Below are 23,214 nucleotides of genomic sequence, written 5' to 3'. Positions count from 1 at the left end.
CAGCTCATCTGTTCGCCATGTCCACTAGGGGCTTTTGAAAGTGAGGCTGGCGAGAAAATGGCGGCTTCCTGGGCGGCATGAGAAGATGTAGAGTTATCGTTTTTTAAAAGATATAATTATTTGGGCTCATACTCTTTAGTTTAGGCCGCTCTCGAGACTTATATTTAAAGTAACAGCATAAAACGAGTAAGTACGTGGTACATATTACAACATATGTGTGATTGCATTGTATTTTATTGAGACGGCAAGCTAACGATGTCCGCCATTTTTCTTTAGGGAAGGTAGCCAGATAGCATAGCTAGCTAACCAGCTAGCAAAGCTATTGAAACAAAGTAACATTGTAGCTTTTAGCGCAAAATCAAGGAGAGTGCTCAAATAAAATGTATATTTATATACCACTTTTTTTATAATTCTATAGTTGCAGTATTGCCATGAATTATCGCAATGATAGTTTTCCGTATTGGTAGCTGAAGTTGACTACCATAGCGAGTTTTTGTTAGCTAGCCAGCTAAATTACTAGCCGCTAGTAGCTAACGCTAGCTGCTCGGAACTATTAAGGCAGCTAGCATAGTTATCCAGCACTAGCTTGCAGGTAAAAAATATATATAGTAAGCTAGCAATGCACGATTGGCATACATATGTTTTATTGGACAAGGAGAGTTATTTAAGTGGACAGTCACGTCCACTTGTTATTATGCTGAGCTAGAGCATTTTGGAAATATGACTGGTTGCACGTAGGTTGCTTGTTGGGCTCATTGGAAGAGATTGAAATAGCGTAGGTTTATCCCTGCAAATTGTGTTAATGTTTGGCTTTCTAGCTTTGTCTACGATATTTGCTAACGTTAGCCAGCTGGAGCGATAAAACTATCTTTCTGCATAAATAGCTATAGTGCTGCAGCAGCTTTATTCATAAACTAATTTTTAATCGATCTTTATTTAATCTAATTGATAATTGTTCAAAGTGCATGGCTTATTTTGCAAAAGTTATTAGAATGTAACTGATTAAAGCTAACGTTGCTAGCACATTAGCCAAGTTAGCGTTCGCCGCCTAATTTGGCTCTGCCATTTTTGTCCGGGCTGTCAGTGTTTCTTTAGTTTGTTAGCAAGCTACAAGATGGCGGCACCCATCACAGCGTACCGACCTGCTTTTGAATCCTGTGGACATTTAGCTGCAGGCCAGAAGAACTAAACTTGCGTTGCAATAGAATGCATAAAATACCTCAATGAGATGCACCATATTATATGGCTGTTCATATCTGTTGTTCCGGATCCGTGTTGATTTGACCTGCCGGCTTTTCATATTTTCTGCAAAGCGTCAATCTGGCTAAAATGGCGACTCCCATAGATTTTCTCTTGCCTGAATTACTTGTGCTAGCCAGCTAGCTTTGTTCTTGATTGGAATGATCTCTCGGTGGCTACCATTTAAATTCCATCTACTACATTGTATGCAAGAGGACAACATCTGAAGTCAAATCAAAAGAATGATGCGATTTTGTTTTTAAGCGTGCTGCACTCCAATTCATCTAAAGAGGTTTTAATCCTTCAAGCTAGCATCGTTAGCTACCAGGTTAGCGTATCATCTGGCCTGACGAGAGACAAGCCATTGTGTCTGTGGCTAGTGATTTTGTGCTTTCATTTGGAAATACAATTTACGTCTGGATTTTCTCCTTCTAAGAGAGGCGTAATCTACTGGCACCATGACATCTGGGACCTCAAGCTCAGTTCTGCAGCCACGGTGGAAGCGGGTGTTGGGATGGTCCGGCCCGGTACCCCGGCCCCGCCACGGCCACCGTGCGGTGGCAATTAAGGAATTAATGGTTGTATTCGGGGGAGGCAATGAAGGAATTGTGGACGAACTACACGTTTACAATACAGGTTAGTTAATGGCAGTTATTTTTTAATGGCTACTACGATTATAAGACAATCCGCACAAGCTGTATTGATATAGCTTAGCATGCTAACGTTTCCGCTAATAATTGTGACGCTACCTAGCCAACAAAGTTAGCTTAGCCTTAGCGAATGCTGTAATATCAGAATTAAGACTTCTTTGGACTATGTATGTATGGTAAATCAGTTTGTTAGCTCTACATCTAAGAGAGGTGTTTATGTATTTGAAGCACATTACAGTTCAAGTGAACCTAAGAAGAAAATTCATTCAAAGGCTGAATGTCAACCCATACAATCGCTTCTTAGCATTTTAGCTGACTGATTAGCTGAAAAGGCTGGCTTTCTAGAAGGCGAGCTTGCATCGCGGAACTCGCCAGAGAAGAGAAAATACAAAGAGAAATGGCGGGTTCATACATATCTTTGACGTCATCATATCAACAAAGCAGCATTTCTACTGTTTTGTGCAGGGTAATTGACAAATGCTATATGTGTGTAATATATACGACAAGTGTACATTTAATATATTGTTAATGCGCCGCATTCACTTTTTCAATGTACATTTATCACCTGTAAATTGTTTGGTTTTAACGAGTTTCACATAGTTCAAGTTTAGAAGATACAGTAGCAATGCAACTGTCGCTAACCTTGGAAATGTCATACATTTCAGCAACCAACCAGTGGTTTATTCCTGCTGTCCGCGGAGACATCCCCCCCGGTTGTGCTGCGTATGGGTTCGTGTGTGATGGTACCAGACTACTCGTCTTTGGAGGAATGGTTGAATATGGAAAATACAGCAATGATCTGTATGAACTGCAGGTGAGAACTCAGCTACTGTATGTGTATAAAATTCAACCGTTTTTGTCTAAAAATATAATGTGCACAGAATGAGCCTAGTAGTGTCACATGGTATCACAGTAGTTATGTTTAACTCCTTCGTTTTGTTATTGGTTTGATGCAAATGCGAAATGTATATCAAAGTATTGAAGTCAGAACTGCAGCATACCTTTAGTGATTAGCTGTTTGAAAAAAATAATAATATATTGTTCCCTTTCAGGCCAGCCGATGGGAATGGAAACGACTGAAGGCAAAAGGGCCCAAGAACGGGCCGCCTCCCTGTCCTCGACTGGGACACAGCTTCTCCTTGGTGGGAAACAAATGCTACCTTTTTGGAGGACTGGCCAATGACAGTGAAGATCCCAAAAACAACATACCAAGGTAACTAACCAATAATAAGGATAAAGCGAATACAGAGGGCTGCTCTCAAATAAGTGCTAGCTAAATTATTAATTTGTTTGTAACATGTGAGATAGCTATGTATTGCAATTTTATTTTGAGGGTACATGTGTCAACTAGGAGCAAAATCAAAACACACCCGCCCACTTCCTTTCTCCTCTTCCTCCCCTTCTGTTTTTTCTTTCTCCTCAATATTCTACCTCCCCCATTTTCACCTACCTGTGCCATTGCAGATACCTGAATGACCTGTATACCTTGGAGCTGCGAGCAGGCTCCAGTGTGGTGGGCTGGGACATCCCCATCACGTACGGCGTGCTGCCCCCTCCCAGGGAGAGCCACACAGCTGTGGTCTACACAGAGAAGACCAGCAAGAAGTCACGGATCATCATCTATGGGGGCATGAGCGGCTGTCGTCTCGGAGACCTCTGGGTCTTTGACATAGGTGAGCTGTCGGAGGCTGATTGTCAATACGAATCATGTGTAACAACTCTTACGCGTCAAGATTGACTGAATCCCGCATGATTTTAAAATGGGGGAATTATGTGGTTCGACGTCATGTAATTAACACTGTGATTTGCAGACACTCTAACATGGAACAAGCCAGCTATCAATGGTACAGCTCCCCTTCCCCGCAGTCTCCACTCTGCCACCACCATCACCAACAAGTGAGTTCCAAGGCTGTCTCTGGCCTGTCATCTGCATACCTCAGCCAGGGATGGAGAACCTACCATGTTTACTCATTCCTTTGAATCTGTGAGGCGGACATGGGTAGTGAATCGAGATGATGCACTGAAAAAGCTTTGTCCTTTGCAGAATGTTTGTGTTTGGAGGCTGGGTGCCCCTAGTGATGGACGATGTGAAAGTAGCCACACATGAGAAGGAGTGGAAGTGCACTAACACACTGGCCTGCCTCAACCTGGGTATGTCTGAAACATGTGTTGTAATGAGCACCAAATAATTAGCACATATCTGTAAGATTAAAAAAGAATTTGATGCAATTTATGTACTCTAGCCAATGCTTACAACCCTCCCCCCCTCCCCCACTGGCAGACACTATGATGTGGGAGACAGTGTTGATGGATAGCCTGGAGGACAACATCCCCAGAGCCAGGGCAGGACACTGCAGCGTGGCCATCAACTCCCGCCTCTATGTCTGGAGTGGCAGAGATGGCTACCGCAAGGCCTGGAACAACCAGGTGTGCTGCAAGGATCTGTGGTACCTGGAGACAGGTGAGTGGAAGCCACCTGAACTGTTACATCCAAATGGTTTTGGTACCGTTTGTGAGTTCGACTAGCACACATTGTAACACAAAAATAGCACAAAAATGTAAACAAAAGATAAAAAAAAGAAAGACCTTGGACAAGGAAACTTGAGATGCTGAAAGCCATGATTTGTCCTGTCCCCTCTCCCAGAGCGGCCCCACCCCCCAGCACGTGTGCAGCTGGTGCGAGCCAACACCAACTCTCTGGAGGTGAGCTGGGGTGCGGTGCAGACGGCAGACACCTACCTGCTCCAGCTGCAGAAGTACGACATCCCCGCCACCTCTGCTGCTGCCTCCACTCCTGCAGGAAGTGCGGCAGCCACCTCACTACCCTCCATCACCCCCAAGAGCCCCGCCCCGGCTGCAGCCTCTGTGGCGAGCCACGGTCTGCCCCTCCAGGGCATCACCCTGGTCCCCTCGCCCACCACCTCTGTACCGGGAAGTCCCCTGGGAGCCCGCGGGCCAGGTATGGAACATGGAGACAGTTACTGGAGATGTTTTGGCTGGAGCTAGCTACCCAACAGTGAGCCTAGCCAAGAGTGTGATTAGTTATGCTGGTTTAGCTGAATCGTTTCCTCTCAGTAATTCACCCTCTGGTATGATTCAAATTCTCTCTGATGTCTTACTAAACCAGCTGACTTTTGATAGAGAAGAGAAGAGCTGTAGTTGTTAAGGACATTCTAACTCTACTCTGGGTGCCCCTTTCAGCTATTCTAAAGGTGGCCGCTCCCCACTCCACCACAGGAACATCCATTGTCACCGTGAGGCAAGCCAATCAGGCAGGCAAATCCCCAGTCACCCTGACATCACTTCCTGCTGGCGTCCGCATGGTGGTACCAGCCCAGGGAGCCCATGGAACGGTAGGAGGAGCCTATTCATTTGAACAAATCTCACTTCCATGTTAGTAATCTCTAATCCAGGTCGCTGGGATTTATTTTAATTTCCTTTTAAACTTCTCTCCTTTTTCAGCCAATTGGCAGCAGCCCTCAGATGAGTGGCATGGCTGCCCTGGCTGCCGCCGCTGCAGCCACTCAGAAGATCCCACCCTCCACGGCAACAATGATCAATGTCCCGCCAGGCGCCACCATCGTCAAGACGTTGGCGGTTAGTCCCGGCTCCACCACCATGCCCGTCAAAGTGGGCTCGCCTATTATGGTAAAGAAGTGTTCAAATACACTTGGCAACGTTATTGGCAGGTTTTTAGGACTGAGAATGCTCTAGACAAGAACTATTCCGGGCAATTTCTGAGAAGGTAGTTTTACTTGGAGTACCCAGTTCAGGCTCTCCGACTCAACTCCTCTGGTGGGCTGAAGTCGTTTTTTATTTTTCTCTACAGGTGAGCAACCCTGCCACCCGCATGCTGAAAACTGCCGCAGCGCAGGTGGGCACGTCCTGCATCACCACGCCCAACACCCCCACTCGGCCTATCATCACAGTGCACAAGTCCGGCACTGTAACGGTGGCCCAGCAGACACAAGTGGTCACTACGATGGTGGGAGGAGTAACCAAGACCATCACCTTGGTCAAGAGCCCCCTCACCATGGGTGGCAGTGGAACACTGGTACGTTGCTAGGACAACCCCTTCCTTATTTTATACAGCTCACTGACACAGATAGGTTTTGAATGGTGACTGATGGGTCATATTCCTGTACTTGTGTGTGTAGTTCTCTAACTTGGGGAACCTTGGCAAAGTGATGTCGGTGGTGCAAACCAAACCAGGTCAGGCAGGAACCATGACTGGGCAGGGAGGCACCCAGATCATACAGGTCAGTAGTGCTGCCAGTCTCTAAAGCCTGTCCTCTCCCTTCATGCCTCCCCAAACACACCTCTGACCACCGGCTCTTGAAGGTGTCCTTTTGAGAAACAAATTGACGACCGATTTGATGTGAATTCCTCCTCTTCTCTACCCAGACTAAAGGTCCTCTCCCTGCGGGCACCATCCTGAAGCTTGTGACGTCTGCCGACGGTAAACCCACCACCATCATCACCAGCAGTCAGGCGGGGGGCACTGGCACCAAGCCCACCATCCTGGGCATCAGCGGCATGTCCCCTACCTCCACCTCCAAGCCTGGCACCACCATCATTAAGACCATCCCCATGTCTGCCCTCCAGCAGGGAGCCACAGGTAGACCTCTATACGGTACTGTACAGTGCCATTGTACATTTATATATTACAAACAAAAACCAAAGCTTATTCACATTTCACTTTCTCAATCGAAGATTCAACATTTTTGTGTTTAGCTAACAAGTGTACAAGTTAGCTATGTTAGTCAGACATTGGATGACTGTCCACAAGTAAACCTCCAAATTGGCATTTTGTAATGTTTCTTGTTTGCTGTTTTCCCCCCAGGTGTGACGAGCAGTGCAGGAATGAAGAGTCCTATCACCATCCTCACCACCAAGATGATGACCCCGGGCACTGGCAAGTTCATCACCACCGTGCCCAAGTTGGGGACTGGAGTTGGCCAGCAGGGCCTAACACAGGTGAGCTACCTGACCCTACCTCCTCCCCCCTCGCTAACGTTACCATGCCTCTGTAACAGAGCTGGGGTCGTTTGATGTGTGTTGGAAGCCATATCATAATTGGATGGCTGATTCTCCCCAGGTGGTGTTGAAGGGAGCCCCTGGTCAACCAGGCACCATCCTCAGGACTGTTCCCATGGGCGGAGTCCGTCTTGTCTCCCCCGGGACCGTGTCCTCGGTCAAACCCACAGTCACCACCCTTGTTGTCAAGGGAACCACAGGTAAGAGATCTTTTGAATACGCTGGTTGTTTGTTCATCCCACTTTTCTGTCATTCTGTCACCAAACTGATGTCTAGATTACAGTCTGTTTTAGCCCCATCTTTATCTGTGTATGTGACCGGATTCATCTGTCTGTCTGCCTTCAGGAATGACGACTCTTGGCACGGTCACCGGCACCGTCTCCACAACCCTGGCAGGAGGGGGTGTGGCTAATGCCACTCTGGCCACGCCCATAACCACCCTGTCCAGCCAGGTGGTTAGCTCTGCCTCCAGCTCCTCGCCCACACAGGTAGGTGACCAGTGACCAGGTACTCTACACCATGTACTCCACCATGAGACCACCCCACCCCATATATATATATATATATATCTATATCTATATCTATATATAGATATATATATATATATAGATATAGATATATATATAGATATATAGATAGATAGATAGATACATTACATTACATTATATGGTATTACATACCAGTACTGAATCTGTCAAGCATCATGATTTACTTTAGTTTTGATTATTTATTGTATTAAATGTACAGCAGTGTTAAACACAGTATATAACAGTATATAATGTTCTGTCCCATCTCAATCCAGGTGACCCTGATCACCACGCCCAGTGGAGTGGAGGCCCAGCCTGTCCAGGACCTGCCCGTCTCCATTATGGCCTCGCCCACCTCTGACCAGCCCAGTGCCAGCTCTGGGTCTGGGGCCGAGGCGTCGTCTGGAGACACCCCTGGAACCGTCACCCTGGTCTGTTCCAACCCGCCTTGCGAAACCCACGAGACCGGTACCACCAACACGTCAACCGTGGCCTCTTCAACCATGGGTGGCGTAGAGCAGCGAGTGTGCTCTAACCCGCCCTGTGAAACTCACGAGACAGGCACCACCAACACGGCAACAGTAGCTTCGTCTGGTATGGGCAGGGGGACGCAACAGGCCTGCACCAACCCCCCCTCTGAGACCCACGATACGGGAACCACCAACACCGCCACCACCGCCAGCTGTAACATGGGCTCCAACCAGACGGGGGTCCCCACCTCCAGCGGCTCCGATTCGCCATCCTCCCCCTCGGGCTCGTCGGACCCACTTTCCCCCTCAGTGTCGGGCGCTAACTCGGCCCCAGGGGTTCTGCGGCCAGAGACTCTCCGCACAGGGACCACCTACACCCATACCACGGCCCGCTCCAACATGGGCTCCGACCAGACTGGTACGGTTCAGAGCTCGACGAAGGAAAAGTCGGGTCAAGGGAGCGGTGTGACCTCCCCTGTGTGCTCCAACCCGCCCTGTGAGACCCAGGTGACCAGCACCACCACCACAAGCGGAGCCGGCAGCATCCAACAGACCTGCTCCAACCCGCCGTGCGAAACCCACGAGACGGGTACGACCAGCACCCCGACCCAGGCCTCCTCCAGCATGGGAGCACCAGGCCAGGCTGAGGTGGCCCAAAGGGTGTGCTCTAACCCCCCTTGTGAGACCCATGAGACTGGCACCACCAACACCCCCTCCACGGCCTCCTCCAACCAGGCGGGCACTGTCCAGAGAGTGTGCTCCAACCCCCCCTGTGAAACCCACGAGACTGGGACCACTAACACAGCCACCACTGCCACAGGTACCATCTCTCTGACACACACTTTCTATTGATCCTATCTTACAACGTTTATTAACCTTTTCTGGACCTCCGGATGTTTTTCCAATGGTGTAGACTTAAGGCTTGTGACTGGACTGGTGTTGATACCCAGGATGTAGATGACCCCTCCCCTTCCTCATGTACTAGACTGACACTGTGTTGTCATTGCTCCCCCAGCCCAGCCAGCCGGCGAGGGAGCGCAGGATGACAACGGCACCACAGACGCCCCCTCCTCGTCCTCGTCCACAGAGTCCAGCGCAGTCACCACCACCCAGAGCCGTGCCGTCACCACGGTTACCCAGGCCACGCCCACCCCAGGACCCTCTGTACCGGTACAGGACCATACGTAGCCTTTTGTGAAGCACATATGGATTATATACTGTGTTATAGTTAGACAGCTACAGCAATATGTGCTGAGTGAAACGTCCCCCCAAAACGTCCCCCCAAAATGACCATGTAACCTCAGCAAACACGCCTGTAAGGGCATCAGCACACCTGACGTCCGTCCTGTGCTCGGCCCGTTCTCAGGACATCTCGTCCATGTGTGGCGAGGACCAGAAGGCCGACTCGTCTGAGGCGGTGGCCGCTGCGACGGGGGAAGGGGAGGAGCCCATGCAGACAGATGACTCTGCTGCCGCAGGCTCCATCCTGCAGGTGCACATGGAGACTGAGCCCAGCCAGCCTGACCAGACCCAGGTACCAGAGCTCACATGGTTGATGCCTACATCACTTTCAGTAGGATCTTGTAAAACCACTTCTTTTTTTATTTTTATTATCAGAAATGGTGTAGAGACAAGTCATTCATTCCCCTCCTATTGGGCCAAATGACAATGTGGAGCCATGTCCATCCAATCCAAAACTAGACATTGGGCTTTTTCACTTCCTCATCCCTGTCTCTTGTCTCTGATTGGCAGATGGAGCAGGGGGGCGGGGCGGAGCCTATGAGCCTGCCCCAGGAGCTGATGTCATCAGAGGGCGCCACAGGTACGACCCTCATGGTGACGGGGCTGACCCCGGAGGAGCTGGCGGTGACGGCCGCGGCGGAGGAGGCGGCCCAGGCAGCAGCCTCAGAGGAGGCCCAGGCTCTGGCCATCCAGGCTGTCCTGCAGGCCGCGCAGCAGGCTGTCATGAGTGAGTACGAGAGCACGCAATGCCGTCAGAACGCACATTTGTGGGGGGAAATAACTGACGGTCCGTGTTTCAGATAATGCATAGCTAGCTAAGTAAAATGTCCCCAGAGGGTTTCATGTGTATTGGTCTGATGTGACCTCCTGTCCTCCCGTCTGTGCAGATGAAGGTGAGGCCAGCTCGGAGACCCAGCAGCCCACCACCATCCCCATCGTGCTGACCCAGCAGGAGCTGGCAGCCCTGGTGCAGCAGCAGCAGCAGCTCCAGGAGGCCCAGGCCCAGGCTCAGGCTCTGGCCCAGCAGGAGGCCGCCGCCCAGGGCCAGGCGGCAGCCTCTCTCCCTACCGAGGGCCTGGCTCCAGCCGACAGCCTCAATGACCCCACCTCGGAGAGCAACGGTCATGAGATGGCGTCCGCCGTGACGAGTGCGGTTGCCAGGTTGGCCAGCACCTTTGCCACACCGCAGACGCTGAGCTCTGCCGGTCCTGCCAAAATGCAGGCAGCTGCCACTATGGCTGACGTGGCCAACGGCATTGAGTCTGCAACAGGGGTGAGTGTGTTCACTGTGGAAGACCTAGATCAACCACTGGTTTATAGGGTCATGTTTACTCTCAAGAAAACCTCCTTTTACATTTCTAATGTTTTTCAGTGCTGTGATTTACTTCACCCTGTCTGTTTACTAACTTTTCCATCCTGATCTGTTTCCCAGAAGCAGGGAGCCCCTCCCTCCATGGTCCCGAAGCCTGCTGTCAAGAAAGACAACCAGTGGTATGATGTGGGCATCGTCAAGGTGACCAACATGGTGGTCACGCACTTCTATGTCCCTGCAGATGACTCTGTCTCTGATGTAAGAGCTGCTACACACACATCCGACACCATCTGTGCCTCAACATTAAGACAAACATCTCACAAACTATAGTGGAGGAGAGAGGGGTTGATGGATGTAATGTACTGAACAGAGAAAGTTGAAAGCATAAGGACAAAGTGTACCTGGTTGACTAGGATGAGGCTGAAGGTATTAAGGCTGTTTCCCTGGGCTGTTGTCACGGTCAGGATGACTCCGGGGCGATGCCAGACTACACCCAGATGAGGAAGCTGGAGCTGCAGCCGGGCACGGCCTACAAGTTCCGTGTGGCGGGCATCAACAACTGCGGGCGGGGCACCTTCTCCGAGGTGTCCGCCTTCAAGACCTGCCTGCCAGGCTTCCCAGGAGCGCCCTGCGCCATCAAGATCAGCAAGGTAGCATCAGCACCCACTCCGTTGTCTTCCTTCCTGACCACTACTGATGGATCCCACTCTTACTGGGATTGTCATTGAAACAAGACCATCTCTTTGTGTTGTTTCTTAATCTCATCTCCTGTTTTTCCCTCTCTCTGTCCCTGTCCTCTTTCTCCTATCGTTTTCGTTGCTGGCTCAGAGCCCAGATGGGGCCCACTTGACCTGGGAGCCTCCCTCAGTAACGTCTGGTAAGATCATCGAGTACTCCGTCTACCTGGCCATCCAGAGCAGCCAAACCACCCAGGAGTCCAAGCCCTCCACCCCAGCCCAGCTGGCCTTTATGAGGGTCTTCTGTGGGCCTAGCCCCTCCTGCCTGGTGCAGTCCTCCAGCCTGTCCAACGCACACATAGACTACACCACCAAGCCTGCCATCATCTTCCGCATCGCAGCCCGCAACGAGAAGGGCTATGGCCCAGCCACGCAAGTCAGGTGGCTCCAAGGTAAACGACAACATGAAACCTCCATCTTGGCTGTTGATTTCTGTTCTTGCGTGTAGTTGGTAGTCTGCTCTCTGGTGGTAGCTTTTGAAGGCTCAAAGTACACCACTTTTTTTCTTTGACATTGAGAGAAAATTTATATTCTGTATTCTACATCCTATATATGTATTATAGCAACTGTGTGTCATTTGTTGAGCTTTGTGCCAATAAATGTTTGTTTCTGAACAGTGTTGAACTGAGCAGTTTTTTCCTCCTCTCCTTTCTTCCAGAAACCAGTAAAGATGGCTCTGCTGCTAAACCAGCTGCCAAGAGACCAGGCACCTCCCCCGACACGTGAGTACTCCAGTCCTCCACCCAAGACTCCTAGTACACTCTCACAAATAAACCATTGTTTTCTCGACTCAACCTTTTTATTATAAGTCTCACTGAGTGCATGTGTATCCTCTTACTGTAATGTCTAAACTGTGTCACTGTTCCTGTGCAGGAAAGCTACTGGTCCAAAGAAGGCCAGGGCCGACCAGTAAGGAAGGGCTTCCTCCGCCCCTTCTGGCCTCTGACCGAACTCAACCCCCCCACTGAAGACCTCAACCAGGACTAACCCTTGCCCCAAACCAACCTCTACCAGAACCACAACCCTTCCAACAACCACAGTCTCAACCAGTTCCAAGAGTACCCCTTATTATCCCACTGAAGACTTCTCCCCCACTCCCACCCATGCTTAGCTTCAACCAAGACACACACCCCGCCCCCCCTCAACAATAGGGGTGAAGGATCCCCCATCACTCATGGTAACCAACCAACCCCCTCCTCCATCACTAGACGTTATTGTGGTGCCATGGACGCCTTATTTCAGCTTTGTATTTTTTATTGAAATATTGCTATTACTACTCATGTTAAACCATTTGAAGCACATAATTAACGTTTCGTTCTTTTAGATTTTTTCTTCTTCTGTGAAATCAAAAATACAACCGTTCTGTCAGGTATATCTGTAGTGTGCTAGTTTGTTTTCTCTCATTTGTTCACCCTCCCTCACCTGATTATTGAACACAAGCAATAGAATCCACCATTAGCGTCTTTTGTTGATGCTTGTGTCATTATTATTTGGCTGGGGAGTCGTGATCAGAAGGATCTCCTTCAGAAGACAAAGCTTCATGAGGAGAAATGACAACCAAAACAACAAAAAATTCTAAACTAACTTACAGCACTTGGGGATGCTCTTCATTCCAGAGGAAAAAGACTTGTTTCATATTTGTACATCAATCAAGACTGTCATCTTGCTTTGTGACATCACTGTGTGTTCATGCGTCTCCAACGAGAGGGAAGGATGTTTGGAAGAATGAGTTCCTCCAATTTGAAAAAGAATAACTTGGGTTCATGTAGGTGTAGATGACGACTGATCTTTCTTTTCCCTCTTCTATCAATCACAAATCTAGCTACTTTCATAGGCTGTGTGGATGGGTGGGAAAGGTGGTCACTACGGTGACAAGTAATTTGACAGTTATTACAGCACCACTGATTAAGAGCAGATGTTTTTGTACTTTTGTTCTATGAAAGATGATAAACTGCGCAAGACGAGACAATAGATAGGCTTTTGGGTTGTTGACTTTGGATTAAAGGAATGAATTGCAGAAAACAGCTTATTTTCTACATTTTGGTTATTTTCCCCTCCCTTCATTTTTAATAGTCCATAGGTAATACATTTGTGAAATCTATGGATCCCCATAAGTTTTCATTTCCTCCGAGGCTTGTTTTTTAGTGGCCGAAATAAACTGGGTGTTTCTTGCCCAAATTGTGGAGACATTGTTGATACCCATTCTTCGTGTTTATTTTTTATTTTTATTGGTGTATCCTTTGCTTTTCAAATGTTTAGTTATGCAATTGTGTGTAATGTGACAAACGTTTCCAGATAGTTGACATGTATGTCTTTATGAATGGCGATGCAGAGCTTTTTCTGGCGGGTGGAAGAGAGAAATGTCGGTTGACAAGAATGACTGGCTTAGCCAGTATTGGGGCTCAGTTGTAAATTAGTTTCTCCATGTAGCACGAAGTTAAAATGCCTTTTTATATAACTATCTGTAACAAATGTTTTTACATGTTTGTCATCTCTTGGTTGCTTTTTGTCTGGATATATAAAAGAAATGGAAATTGGTCTCCTTGCTTAATAATGTCCCTGTGTTTTTTGGTTTCTCTCCTAATTGATAGCAACTTAGTTTGCTGCTGAAACTGTCTGGAGGTTCATTATGGTTACTATGGTCAGCAGTGATGTCACCAGACCAGATTGTGAATGATGTTGCAAAAGCTGATGGAAGAGTTGGCATTTAACTGCTCATTTGGGGTATTAACAAAACTGTTTGTGAATATTACTCTGGAAAAATAAACTTTTTAGTGCATCTTTTTTAACCCTTGTTCTGAGCTGTGAGTTATTGTTAGATTTTGGGGTATTCTCAACAAGTGATCTAACTTAATTATAACTGAATTATTAGTATATTAATTATATTAGTTTTCTCAGATTCCATTGGCTCTCATATGAACCTTGCTATTAATATGTATATTGAAAAAAGATCGGCACAGGGACCACCGACAATCTCAAAATGGAAACATAACAGCTGATACCGATATGACCATCCCATCTGAAGTACTAGATAGTACCCAATTGCCGTGAAAGGCCACGTCAATGAAGTGAATCGCCAAGTGAATCTCCAAGTACAAGTTCAAGACTAAATCAATACATTTATAATAGATAATAAGGTGCAGTTGTCGGATACACTCAAGTTGAGCATCTCAGAGGACTGAGAAGAATCATTTGATGCTGGGATATATGGAACAGACAATAGAGGGGGGTGCATTTCATGACAGGCTTGTTGTATTCCTTCTTGCTATGAAATGCACCCCCTGCTAAATCTGACTAGGAAAGTGTAACATGAGTGTGCACGAGTGGTTTGTGCGCACTCCCACGAGGGAGTGCCTCTCAAGGAAGCCGTGCATCTGATGGCACAACACCGGAAATATACTGAGCTCACGTGACAGCAACAGCGTCTCCAACGTAAACACTACTAGGTGGTCTTCCCACATATCGCCTGCTCTGTCAAAAATGGAATTTAGAAGAGCGAATGATTTAGTTCATATAGCTAGTATATTACATTTTGTTTGAGTACTAACTTGCTAACTATACACCCAGCTAACTTAAATTGTGCTTGTCTAGTTAGGTTGTAGCGTAGCCAGCTAGCTAGCTCTAACTGGTTATCTGATTAAGCATGGACCAATACAGCATCTTGGAGAGAATAGGTGAAGGAGCCCATGGCATTGTCTTTAAAGCTAAACACATCGAGGTATGTCTAAACCATTAGGCTACCTAATCAGTTAGCGAGAGCATGTGTATCGTACTTTAACGTAAGCTAACAGCCTAGTCGTCGTAGTGGCTATGTCTTCTTGCAAGTAGCTTTCACCGACAATGTCAGCAACAGTTTCGAAATCCATCCCATTTCTTTTTAGACAGGAGAAACGGTGGCTCTAAAGAAGGTCGCCCTGAGAAAGCTGGAAGATGGGATACCAAACCAAGCCCTCAGAGAGATAAAGGCTCTACAGGAAATTGAAGATAATCAATATGTAAGTTTCAATCTGGTTGACGAAAAACCTCTCAAAACCTCTGAAAGTTAAAGGCAATCTGTGACTTGCTTTAAAATAACTGATAAATTTATTTTTACTGCTAAATAAATGTAGTGAAAATTACCTGAAAGCAGAGCCATGGCCCTGCTTCAAACTACCCTAGCTCCATCTCCTTCAGTCAATTTAAAGAACCCTCTTCTTTTCTACACGATAACACAAAAAGTGAATTTAGTTTACACTACTATTTGTATGTCGCTTTGGATGATAGCTTCTGCTCAAATTAATCCATTGTAAATGTGATTGAAAGTGTGTGTGTGCTGTCTCTAGGTGGTGAAGCTGAAGGACGTGTTCCCACATGGTATAGGCTTTGTGCTGGTGTTTGAATACATGCTGTCTGATCTCTCTGAGGTCATCAGGAATTCTCAAAGGCCTCTAACTGAGTCCCAGGTCAAAGGTTACATGATGATGCTACTGAAGGGTGTGGCCTTCTGCCATGAAAACTCCATAATGCACCGGGTAAGACGCAGTGTTTCCCATACATATGATTTATTTGTGGCGGCCCGCCACAATAAAAAATTGACCGCCACAATAAAAAATTGACCGCCACAAATTGAATTTTAATTGAAGGGTCGAATTTTTACAGCTCAAATTGTTGGGATCTGAATTTCACCATTCAAATTTGAGCAGTCGCAATTGTGTTCTATTTGAATTTCTGAAGCTCCAATTTTTTTTAATCGAATTTCTGGGATCTGAATTTTACTGTTGGATTTTTGAGCAACCTAAATTTGAATTTTTGTATCCAATTTTTTTTTACATTGAAATAAATTATTATTTCTGGTGATTTAAAAACCATCAAATTCGGTGGTGTTTAAATTTCAATTGTACATTTTAAATGCCTTTAAAATTAAAAACATGATGTTACTGGTTTGCTTCCATACTAAGCCCCTGCCTACCACTACAAATATAATTCAATCTAATGAAGGGGTGAAATGTTATAGTGTTAAGGGGAATCATTTGTTTGTGTTTGTGTGTGTGCAGGACTTGAAACCAGCCAACCTGCTCATCAGCTCCACAGGTCACCTAAAGATCGCTGACTTTGGTCTGGCCAGGCTCTTCTCCAATGACGGGGAGCGACTGTACAGCCACCAGGTGGCCACAAGGTATGCTGGAACATACACACACATCTACTTTCAAAGTGTGCATATACACACATAGATATAGGCAAACACACCTATTTGTTAATTGATAAGAACTTTACTAGAAAAAACAAATCTAAACAATGTCTCTTTGTTACATTTCTAGGTGGTATCGAGCCCCAGAGCTTCTTTATGGGGCTCGGAAATATAATGAAGGTGTAGACCTGTGGTAAGTATATACTGATACAGCAGGGGGCAGAATTTCAAGGTTTTCCCCAAAACAAACCCTAACCCTGTTCATGTATCTTTCCCCCCATAGGGCAGTGGGGTGTATCTTTGGGGAACTGCTAAACAACTCTCCCCTGTTCCCTGGAGAGAACGACATTGAGCAGCTCTGCTGTGTCCTAAGGGTTCTGGGGACACCCAACCAGAGAGTCTGGCCGGTAAGGCCTCCTAGTCACACTGCTGACAGATTTCAATACTGATATCGCCTTCATTTACATTTACATTTAGTCATTTTAGCAGACGCTCTTATCCAGAGCAACTTACAGTAAGTTCAGGGACATTCCCCCCGAGGCAAGTAGGGTGAAGTGCCTTGCCCAAGGACACAACGTCAATTTGCACGGCCGGGAATTGAACCAGCAACCTTCTGATCATTAGTCCGATTCCCTAACCGCTCAGCCACCTGACTCCCTACTGACCACCTGCCTTGATATACATGCCACCTATTTTCCCTTCACTGTGCACGCTCACCCATATGCTTTAGTGATCTAGTCTATCACAAAGGTATTGCTACATTATCATTAAGGGGCCGGTACCCTGAGGTGAGGATGTGTGAATGTCATTTATAAATGTCATAACAATCTTGTCCTCCCCTGTCCTATCCTTAGGAGATCACAGAACTGCCTGACTACAACAAGATCACGTTCAAAGAGAATCCTCCCATCCCTCTGGAAGAGATTGTTCCAGACACCTCTGCCCAGGCTGTCGACCTGCTCAACAAGTTCCTTGTCTACCCCTCTAAACAACGCATCAGCGCCCAACAGGTCTGGACATAATACGTCTGAGCACAGTGAACAACTATCACCATATGATGCTGATTCATAGGCTTGTAATATCATAATGGATATATTTGAATTTAATTTGGGTTTTAAACTAGACTTGAGAGATCACGGGTCCAGTCTCACCCCTCTCTATCTCCCATTTAATTTTCCCCTGTCTCTTTCATCACTCACTCACTCTCTCTCTCCCTCTCTCTCACTCACTCTCTTTCTCGCTCTCCCTCCTTCCATGTCCCTCAATCTTTCTACTCTGTCCTCTGTCTCCAAGGCCCTCCTCCACCCCTACTTTTTTACAGACCCCCTGCCGGCTCACCACTCGGAGCTCCCCATTCCCCAGCGCGGGGGGAAACATTCCCGCCAACGCCTGCAGCCCCCCGTTGAGTTCACAGTGGACCTGCCCCTGCAGGAGAGCCTTGTGGACCCTTCACTAATACAGGGCCATGCATGGTGTCTGTGATCCATCCTCTGGCCTCCAACTCACTCCTCTTGTCTCATATCTATCTATTTCATCCATCTCACCTTTTCATGGTGATGTCAACAATGTGGTTTATTTGTTAAACTACTGAATTGAAAGACCATGGCCCTAGGTATTATGGTGGATTTGAGGGTTTATGGTCTGTTTCTGCTCACAGAGTTAACGTTGTCATAGTTATGCATGTAAATACTTAGTGTTGTGAATAATATTTATCCATGTATTTTTATTTAATAAATATAATTTAAATACTTGGTTGCTGTTTCCTTCCAAATAGTAACATTTATGACCTAGTCCTTGTGAATATGTTTTGTTGTACTGTATTGCATAATTAGTCAATATATGTTGGTGTCTGTGCCGATTATGAGTGAAACAGCAGACCCTGCCCTGCTGAATGGTGTCTTTCAGTGATAAAGCTCTTATCAGTAGAGAGCAGCCACATCCCTCCCTAGACTTCCACACATCCCTCCCTTCTCTCTGTCATCTCAGCCCCAACTGTTGCTTTTTCCTCCTTGCCCGTCCGATGCTCCGTTTAGCCGCCAGTGCACAGAAACGACCTTTGCTACCCCACACACAAACACTAATCTCTGTAGGTATGGACAGGTATGAAGATGGGACAGACAGCCTACCACACAGCCCACCCAAGGTCTTCCTGATCAGCTCCTGTATCTAAGACAAGTGGAGGTCAGAGGCTGTGTATGGTAAAGAGGACCAAAGCCCTGTTTCACTGACCATAACGCAGCAAAGTGAAACGAGGCCGTCTATCATGTTGTCCATCTCTGTTGTTTAAAAGCTAGAAAGGCCTTCAGCTTATCGCTAATCATGCAAATGAGGACGTATTTGACTGCCACCAACTCTATTTTTAGGACCTTTGATGACTGATATGATTAATTCGATCCAGTGTTCATGTCACTTTCCTTTTCACAAGTTTGGGAAATACACTTGGATTGATAAATTGTTGGGCACAAGTAAATTAATTAATGATGATAAACTCTCCAGCAGAGATAAGTGTCAAAACAATATGCACTATGCCAAGTTTGTCCTCTGAGACGAGGAGGCATGTTCATAAAGTAAACTTCATTTTCCAGGTCTTAATTTCCTTCTAATTTCCCTGAAAACTAACAGAGTGCATAGTCGTCCAGTGAAAAGCCGCTGTTGCACTTTGTTAAACAAATGATCAGTTCGTCACAATTCCTCTCTGTCTTCCCACTGTGAAGACCAGGTCGTATCTCTACCCAACACCAGTGGTTGGCATTATTTGCATCGCTGACTGCCCACCACTCAACTGTTAAGTTGTAGCTGTTATCTGAAAGCCTTCCTTTGTATTCTGCATGAACTAGGATTGTGTCCAGTAACTGTTTTGTTTTAACAGCACTTTAAATCACAAAGAGATGATCGGTGTGGCTTCACGTACATTCAGGTTATGATGATCAAATGACCAGGTATTTGTTCAATTTAATGCATGTGCCCAGACATACATTTTTATCACACACATATACACACACATACACACACCCACACACATACACACACACACATACACACACATGCACACGCAAACGTCTGCTGCCCTGACCCTCCCACAGTTCCCCTCCCCTATGCTCCTAGTTAACTCCTAGATTAGACAGTGCCTACTAGTCCTCAGAGTATCCAATGCCAGGCACATCATCCGATCTCTCCGTTTTTTTCTTACCTCTGGATTCGCCAACCCTAAAACTCTCCAAACACAACTCATAGGGGTAACCTGTCTGACACACGCAACGGAAAAGGACATTGGCTTAAAATCAAATATTGTGTGAGTATCAAATGTTGTCAGTTTGAAGAAATAGTTTTTGTTTAGCACATAGACTTTCATGGTAAAAATGTAGTCCCTACTCTAAGGACACATATGATTTACCAGGATTTACACCAACTCTAATGATCATGTTGATGAAAAGTACTGAGGATGTTTTACATATGTGATGAGGAGGTCCAAGTAAAACTTTTCACCTCATCCTGTCAAGTGTCTCTTAAAAACAATTGGTGGAGATTCATTGGTAATCTGCTGTCAGTATCAATCTCTCCACATCCAAGCCATGTTAATGTGAAGTCTTTTGTAAAGAGAAATATGCATGGAGATTGGTAGATATTAATTGTGTAAACTGTTTTCATGCATTTTGGCAATAACTGTGTTTGATCCCGGTCATTCAGCCAGCTTCACACAGGGATGGAGGCCACATCAGAGTCCTCTGGATGGAGCTCCCCAACTCTGCTGTCGTCTGAGCCCAGGTCCAGCTTCTCCACAGGAACCAGCTCAGCCTGTCCACAGCTCCAGGCCCAGTCTGAGAGCGAGACCCAGACCCTGTACCACACAGTCCAGTCTGAGCTGGCCAGCCTGCCCTCCTCACTCTCAAGCCACAGTCGGCCCACGCTGACGTTCACACATAGTCCAGGTTAGCAGATTCATGAACCCTAATGAACATATGTATTTACCTACACACACACACACACACACACACACACATTTATAGGTCCTGTCACAACTGACTCTAATGTGATCTCTTTCTCTCTCTTAGCTCACCAAGTCTACTCCTCCCTAAACGGTAACAGTGTCCCGTGGTTGGAAGGTTCTGGCAGCCCATCACTGGGTGCTTCTTTTACTTCACCCCTTTCCGCCTGGCACACCAACCCTTTCTCCAAGACCTCCATAAACCCCCTCACCTCAGCCTCCTTTCCCCCAAAAAACATCTCCTTGGCCAACTCCAGGAATGAGCTCTCTTCCCCGGGATTTGATTGCCAAGAAAGTCCCAGGCTTCAGGAGGCCTTGCAAGAAGACAGTCCGACCGAGGAACATGGAGGAAGTTTCTTTAATCTCAACCCAGCTGGAGTTGATGGTTACAGCCACCCTGCAGCCCACTCCTACCCCCACCCTCTGGATTACTATGGCTCCTACAGCTCCTATTCCTCCACCTTTGGGCAGGACTACACCTCAGCAGCCCTCTACACTCCCCCTGGGGGGCTGGGCTACCCCCTGTATTCTACACACCTGCATAACAAGATCAACCTTTCTCCGCCAGGTTAGAACCTCTCTTTGACTCTATCTGAAACACCCCAACATGTGTGCATGTGTGTGTGTGAGAACATCTACACACATCTGTCTGCATTTGTACACTTTGTAAGTGTGTCAGCGTGTCTGTGTTTGTATCCTGACCTGTCATATACTGTTTGTGGTGGCAGATGACCGTGAGTGTGTTAACTGTGGGGCCACTGCCACCCCTCTGTGGCGTCGGGATGGTACAGGCCACTACCTCTGCAACGCCTGTGGACTGTACCACAAGACCAATGGGCAGAACCGACCTCTGATTCGACCCAAGAAGAGAGCAGTATGTCGGAACCCTACATTTCTACAATAGTGTTCAATTGAGTGTTGGAATTTACATAACTATTTGGGGGAGAAGAGCAATATCTTTGTTAGGCTATGTGTATCCTGAAGTGCTCAGTGTGTGCTCACTGACTTGTCTTGTAGCTCCTGGTGAGTGACTCTATCTCTGCTGTGCCCCTCTGCAGATGGTGAGCAAGCGAGAGGGCACCCACTGTGCCAACTGCCAGACCAGCATCACCACCTTATGGAGACGCAATGCTAGCGGAGAGCCTGTGTGCAACGCCTGTGGACTTTACTACAAACTACATCATGTAAGTAAAAGACACACGCTATGTTATGCGAGGAGAGTATGCACAGGCACTGATAAATGAACTCTCCTCTCTCCTATTTCCTCAGGTGAACCGCCCACTCACCATGAAGAAGGAGGGCATTCAGACCAGGAACAGGAAGGTGTCCAGTAAAAACAGGAAGTCCAAAAAGAGTGGAGGAGTGTCAGAGACGGAGGAGGCCACCAACCAATATCTGATGGCCCCCGGACCCCTGCTCTCTTATGGTCACTCCGCTTCCTCCCACATCCTCCCATCTTTCTCTCCATCATCTCTCTCTCCATCTCCTCTACACTCCTCCTCTGCCAGACTGTACTCCTCCTACCAAACATCCTCAGGGATGGTGCCTACCCTTGTGTAACGGAAAGAAAATACTTAATTTTTTTATGATTACTTAGTGTGTTTGTTGATTGCTTTGGTTGTTTGGTGCCTTGGGTGGTTAAGCTAACGTCATTAGATGGTTTCCATGAGGTAAAATGCACCAAAAGGGATAATTGTCACCTTTTTATGTTTCTCATTGGTATTTTGTATAAAACTTTGTAGCATTTTTGATTATGAGGAAATAATGTTTTGTCAAGAGCTTCAGGGATGAAGAGGAAACTGGATATAGTGTGTGATATTCAACAGAATGATAGCATCATAAGCATTGTCAGATTCTAATTAAAATAATGAAATATTTCATAAATGTACAAAATTGTACTCATGTTTTTAGTTTTTATAATGCTTCACCATTTCTTTTGGGTTTCTGTGGTTGGCGGGCCGGTCCCCTAAGTCAGAGTTATAAGTTATGATCAAGCCTTTATCTATACAGCCTTCACAGCTCACTGAAATTCTGCTGAAATAGTATGCAAATGATTAACTTTCCATGGTGTGGAGTACAAAAGTGAAATGTGGGTGACATTGATACTTCATTGATGTATCTTCCTATTAATGTTTTTTTGTTATCAACCTTTCTGATCCGATGTGTCTATTGAAACCAGCCATTAACACTCAGTGAACAATGTCCTTGTTTTAACTGAACTTAAACTGTCAGGGAATGTTTCCTAAACTGTTGCAATTGATTGCTCTTTTGGAAACGGGACTCCTGCTTTAAGGCTCCAAGGTGAAAATGTACAAATAAAAAGCCCTTTGGTTTCCTTCTTAACTTTTCTTTTGTCCAAATGATTGTAAAAATCTAACTGGCAGCATGCAGTAGTGGACATTTATCTGTTCAGCTGTAAGGAGCCTGAGTGGTCAATAGTCACATTCATGTTTTTGGCACCTTCTCCAAAACAGGTGTGGTGTCTTTGTGCAAAGGCAATCATAACCACCATAATAAAGCTTTCAACATCATGGTGTAGAAGTTTGTTTCACTCTTTGTTCAGTGTGCATCCATATCCATGCTGATGATTTCTGTTGTGACAGAAAAAGGTGAGGAACACCTAGAGGTTAAAACAGGGGTTGCAGCCTGGATGTAAGGATGAACTAAGTCTGTCTGGGTCTTATCAACAGTAGAAAGAACCACAGTTAACTGAACAGTTTCCACACAATTCTTAGTATTACTAATGCTGACTTTGTTATGTTCTTCTGACTGCTACACATTAAGAGCTCCCCTCTTGTGTTCTCTGCCTCCATCAGTCAGAAGCCGTTCACTGTTGACCACAGCTTGC

At 46.5% G+C, this 23,214-nt stretch overlaps 3 protein-coding genes across 6 annotated transcripts; all 3 read left to right on the top strand.

Moving 5' to 3' along the window:
• Nucleotides 1-21: 21 nt before the first annotated feature.
• Nucleotides 22-14,003, top strand: hcfc1b (host cell factor C1b). 4 transcript variants are annotated; one of them, XM_047039285.1, is made up of 27 exons: nt 22-186; nt 1,676-1,875; nt 2,555-2,703; nt 2,942-3,102; nt 3,354-3,562; nt 3,701-3,785; nt 3,934-4,040; nt 4,171-4,350; nt 4,534-4,848; nt 5,091-5,242; nt 5,352-5,486; nt 5,719-5,943; nt 6,047-6,148; nt 6,294-6,522; nt 6,733-6,866; nt 6,988-7,126; nt 7,272-7,414; nt 7,729-8,743; nt 8,939-9,093; nt 9,290-9,457; nt 9,676-9,892; nt 10,053-10,438; nt 10,598-10,735; nt 10,942-11,127; nt 11,306-11,606; nt 11,873-11,936; nt 12,088-14,003. In XM_047039285.1, the coding sequence occupies exons 2-27, from the start codon at nt 1,698-1,700 to the stop codon at nt 12,125-12,127; spliced, it is 5,313 nt and encodes a 1,770-aa protein (XP_046895241.1). In that variant the 5' UTR covers nt 22-186; nt 1,676-1,697; the 3' UTR covers nt 12,128-14,003. The 4 variants fall into 4 exon arrangements, with proteins under 4 accessions (XP_046895241.1, XP_046895240.1, XP_046895239.1 ...); XM_047039284.1 differs by having other exon boundaries at nt 5,352-5,537; nt 6,294-6,507; XM_047039283.1 differs by having other exon boundaries at nt 5,352-5,537; nt 10,601-10,735.
• Nucleotides 14,004-14,619: 616 nt separating this feature from the next.
• cdk20 (cyclin-dependent kinase 20) lies at nt 14,620-18,112 on the top strand. The gene is made up of 8 exons (XM_047040083.1): nt 14,620-14,932; nt 15,096-15,209; nt 15,537-15,725; nt 16,248-16,369; nt 16,512-16,574; nt 16,665-16,788; nt 17,236-17,391; nt 17,675-18,112. The coding sequence occupies exons 1-8, from the start codon at nt 14,858-14,860 to the stop codon at nt 17,861-17,863; spliced, it is 1,032 nt and encodes a 343-aa protein (XP_046896039.1). The 5' UTR covers nt 14,620-14,857; the 3' UTR covers nt 17,864-18,112.
• Nucleotides 18,113-19,490: 1,378 nt separating this feature from the next.
• Nucleotides 19,491-22,709, top strand: gata1b (GATA binding protein 1b). The gene is made up of 6 exons (XM_047039915.1): nt 19,491-19,673; nt 20,069-20,310; nt 20,434-20,934; nt 21,095-21,240; nt 21,425-21,550; nt 21,636-22,709. The coding sequence occupies exons 2-6, from the start codon at nt 20,085-20,087 to the stop codon at nt 21,924-21,926; spliced, it is 1,290 nt and encodes a 429-aa protein (XP_046895871.1). The 5' UTR covers nt 19,491-19,673; nt 20,069-20,084; the 3' UTR covers nt 21,927-22,709.
• The last annotated feature ends 505 nt before the right edge of the window (nt 22,710-23,214 follow it).

Source organism: Hypomesus transpacificus, chromosome 18 (assembly GCF_021917145.1).
Source record: "Hypomesus transpacificus isolate Combined female chromosome 18, fHypTra1, whole genome shotgun sequence".
Taxonomy (NCBI): Eukaryota; Metazoa; Chordata; class Actinopteri; order Osmeriformes; family Osmeridae; genus Hypomesus; species Hypomesus transpacificus.
Note: the sequence above shows the minus strand (reverse complement) of the source record. Positions and strands in the feature narration are given on the sequence as shown.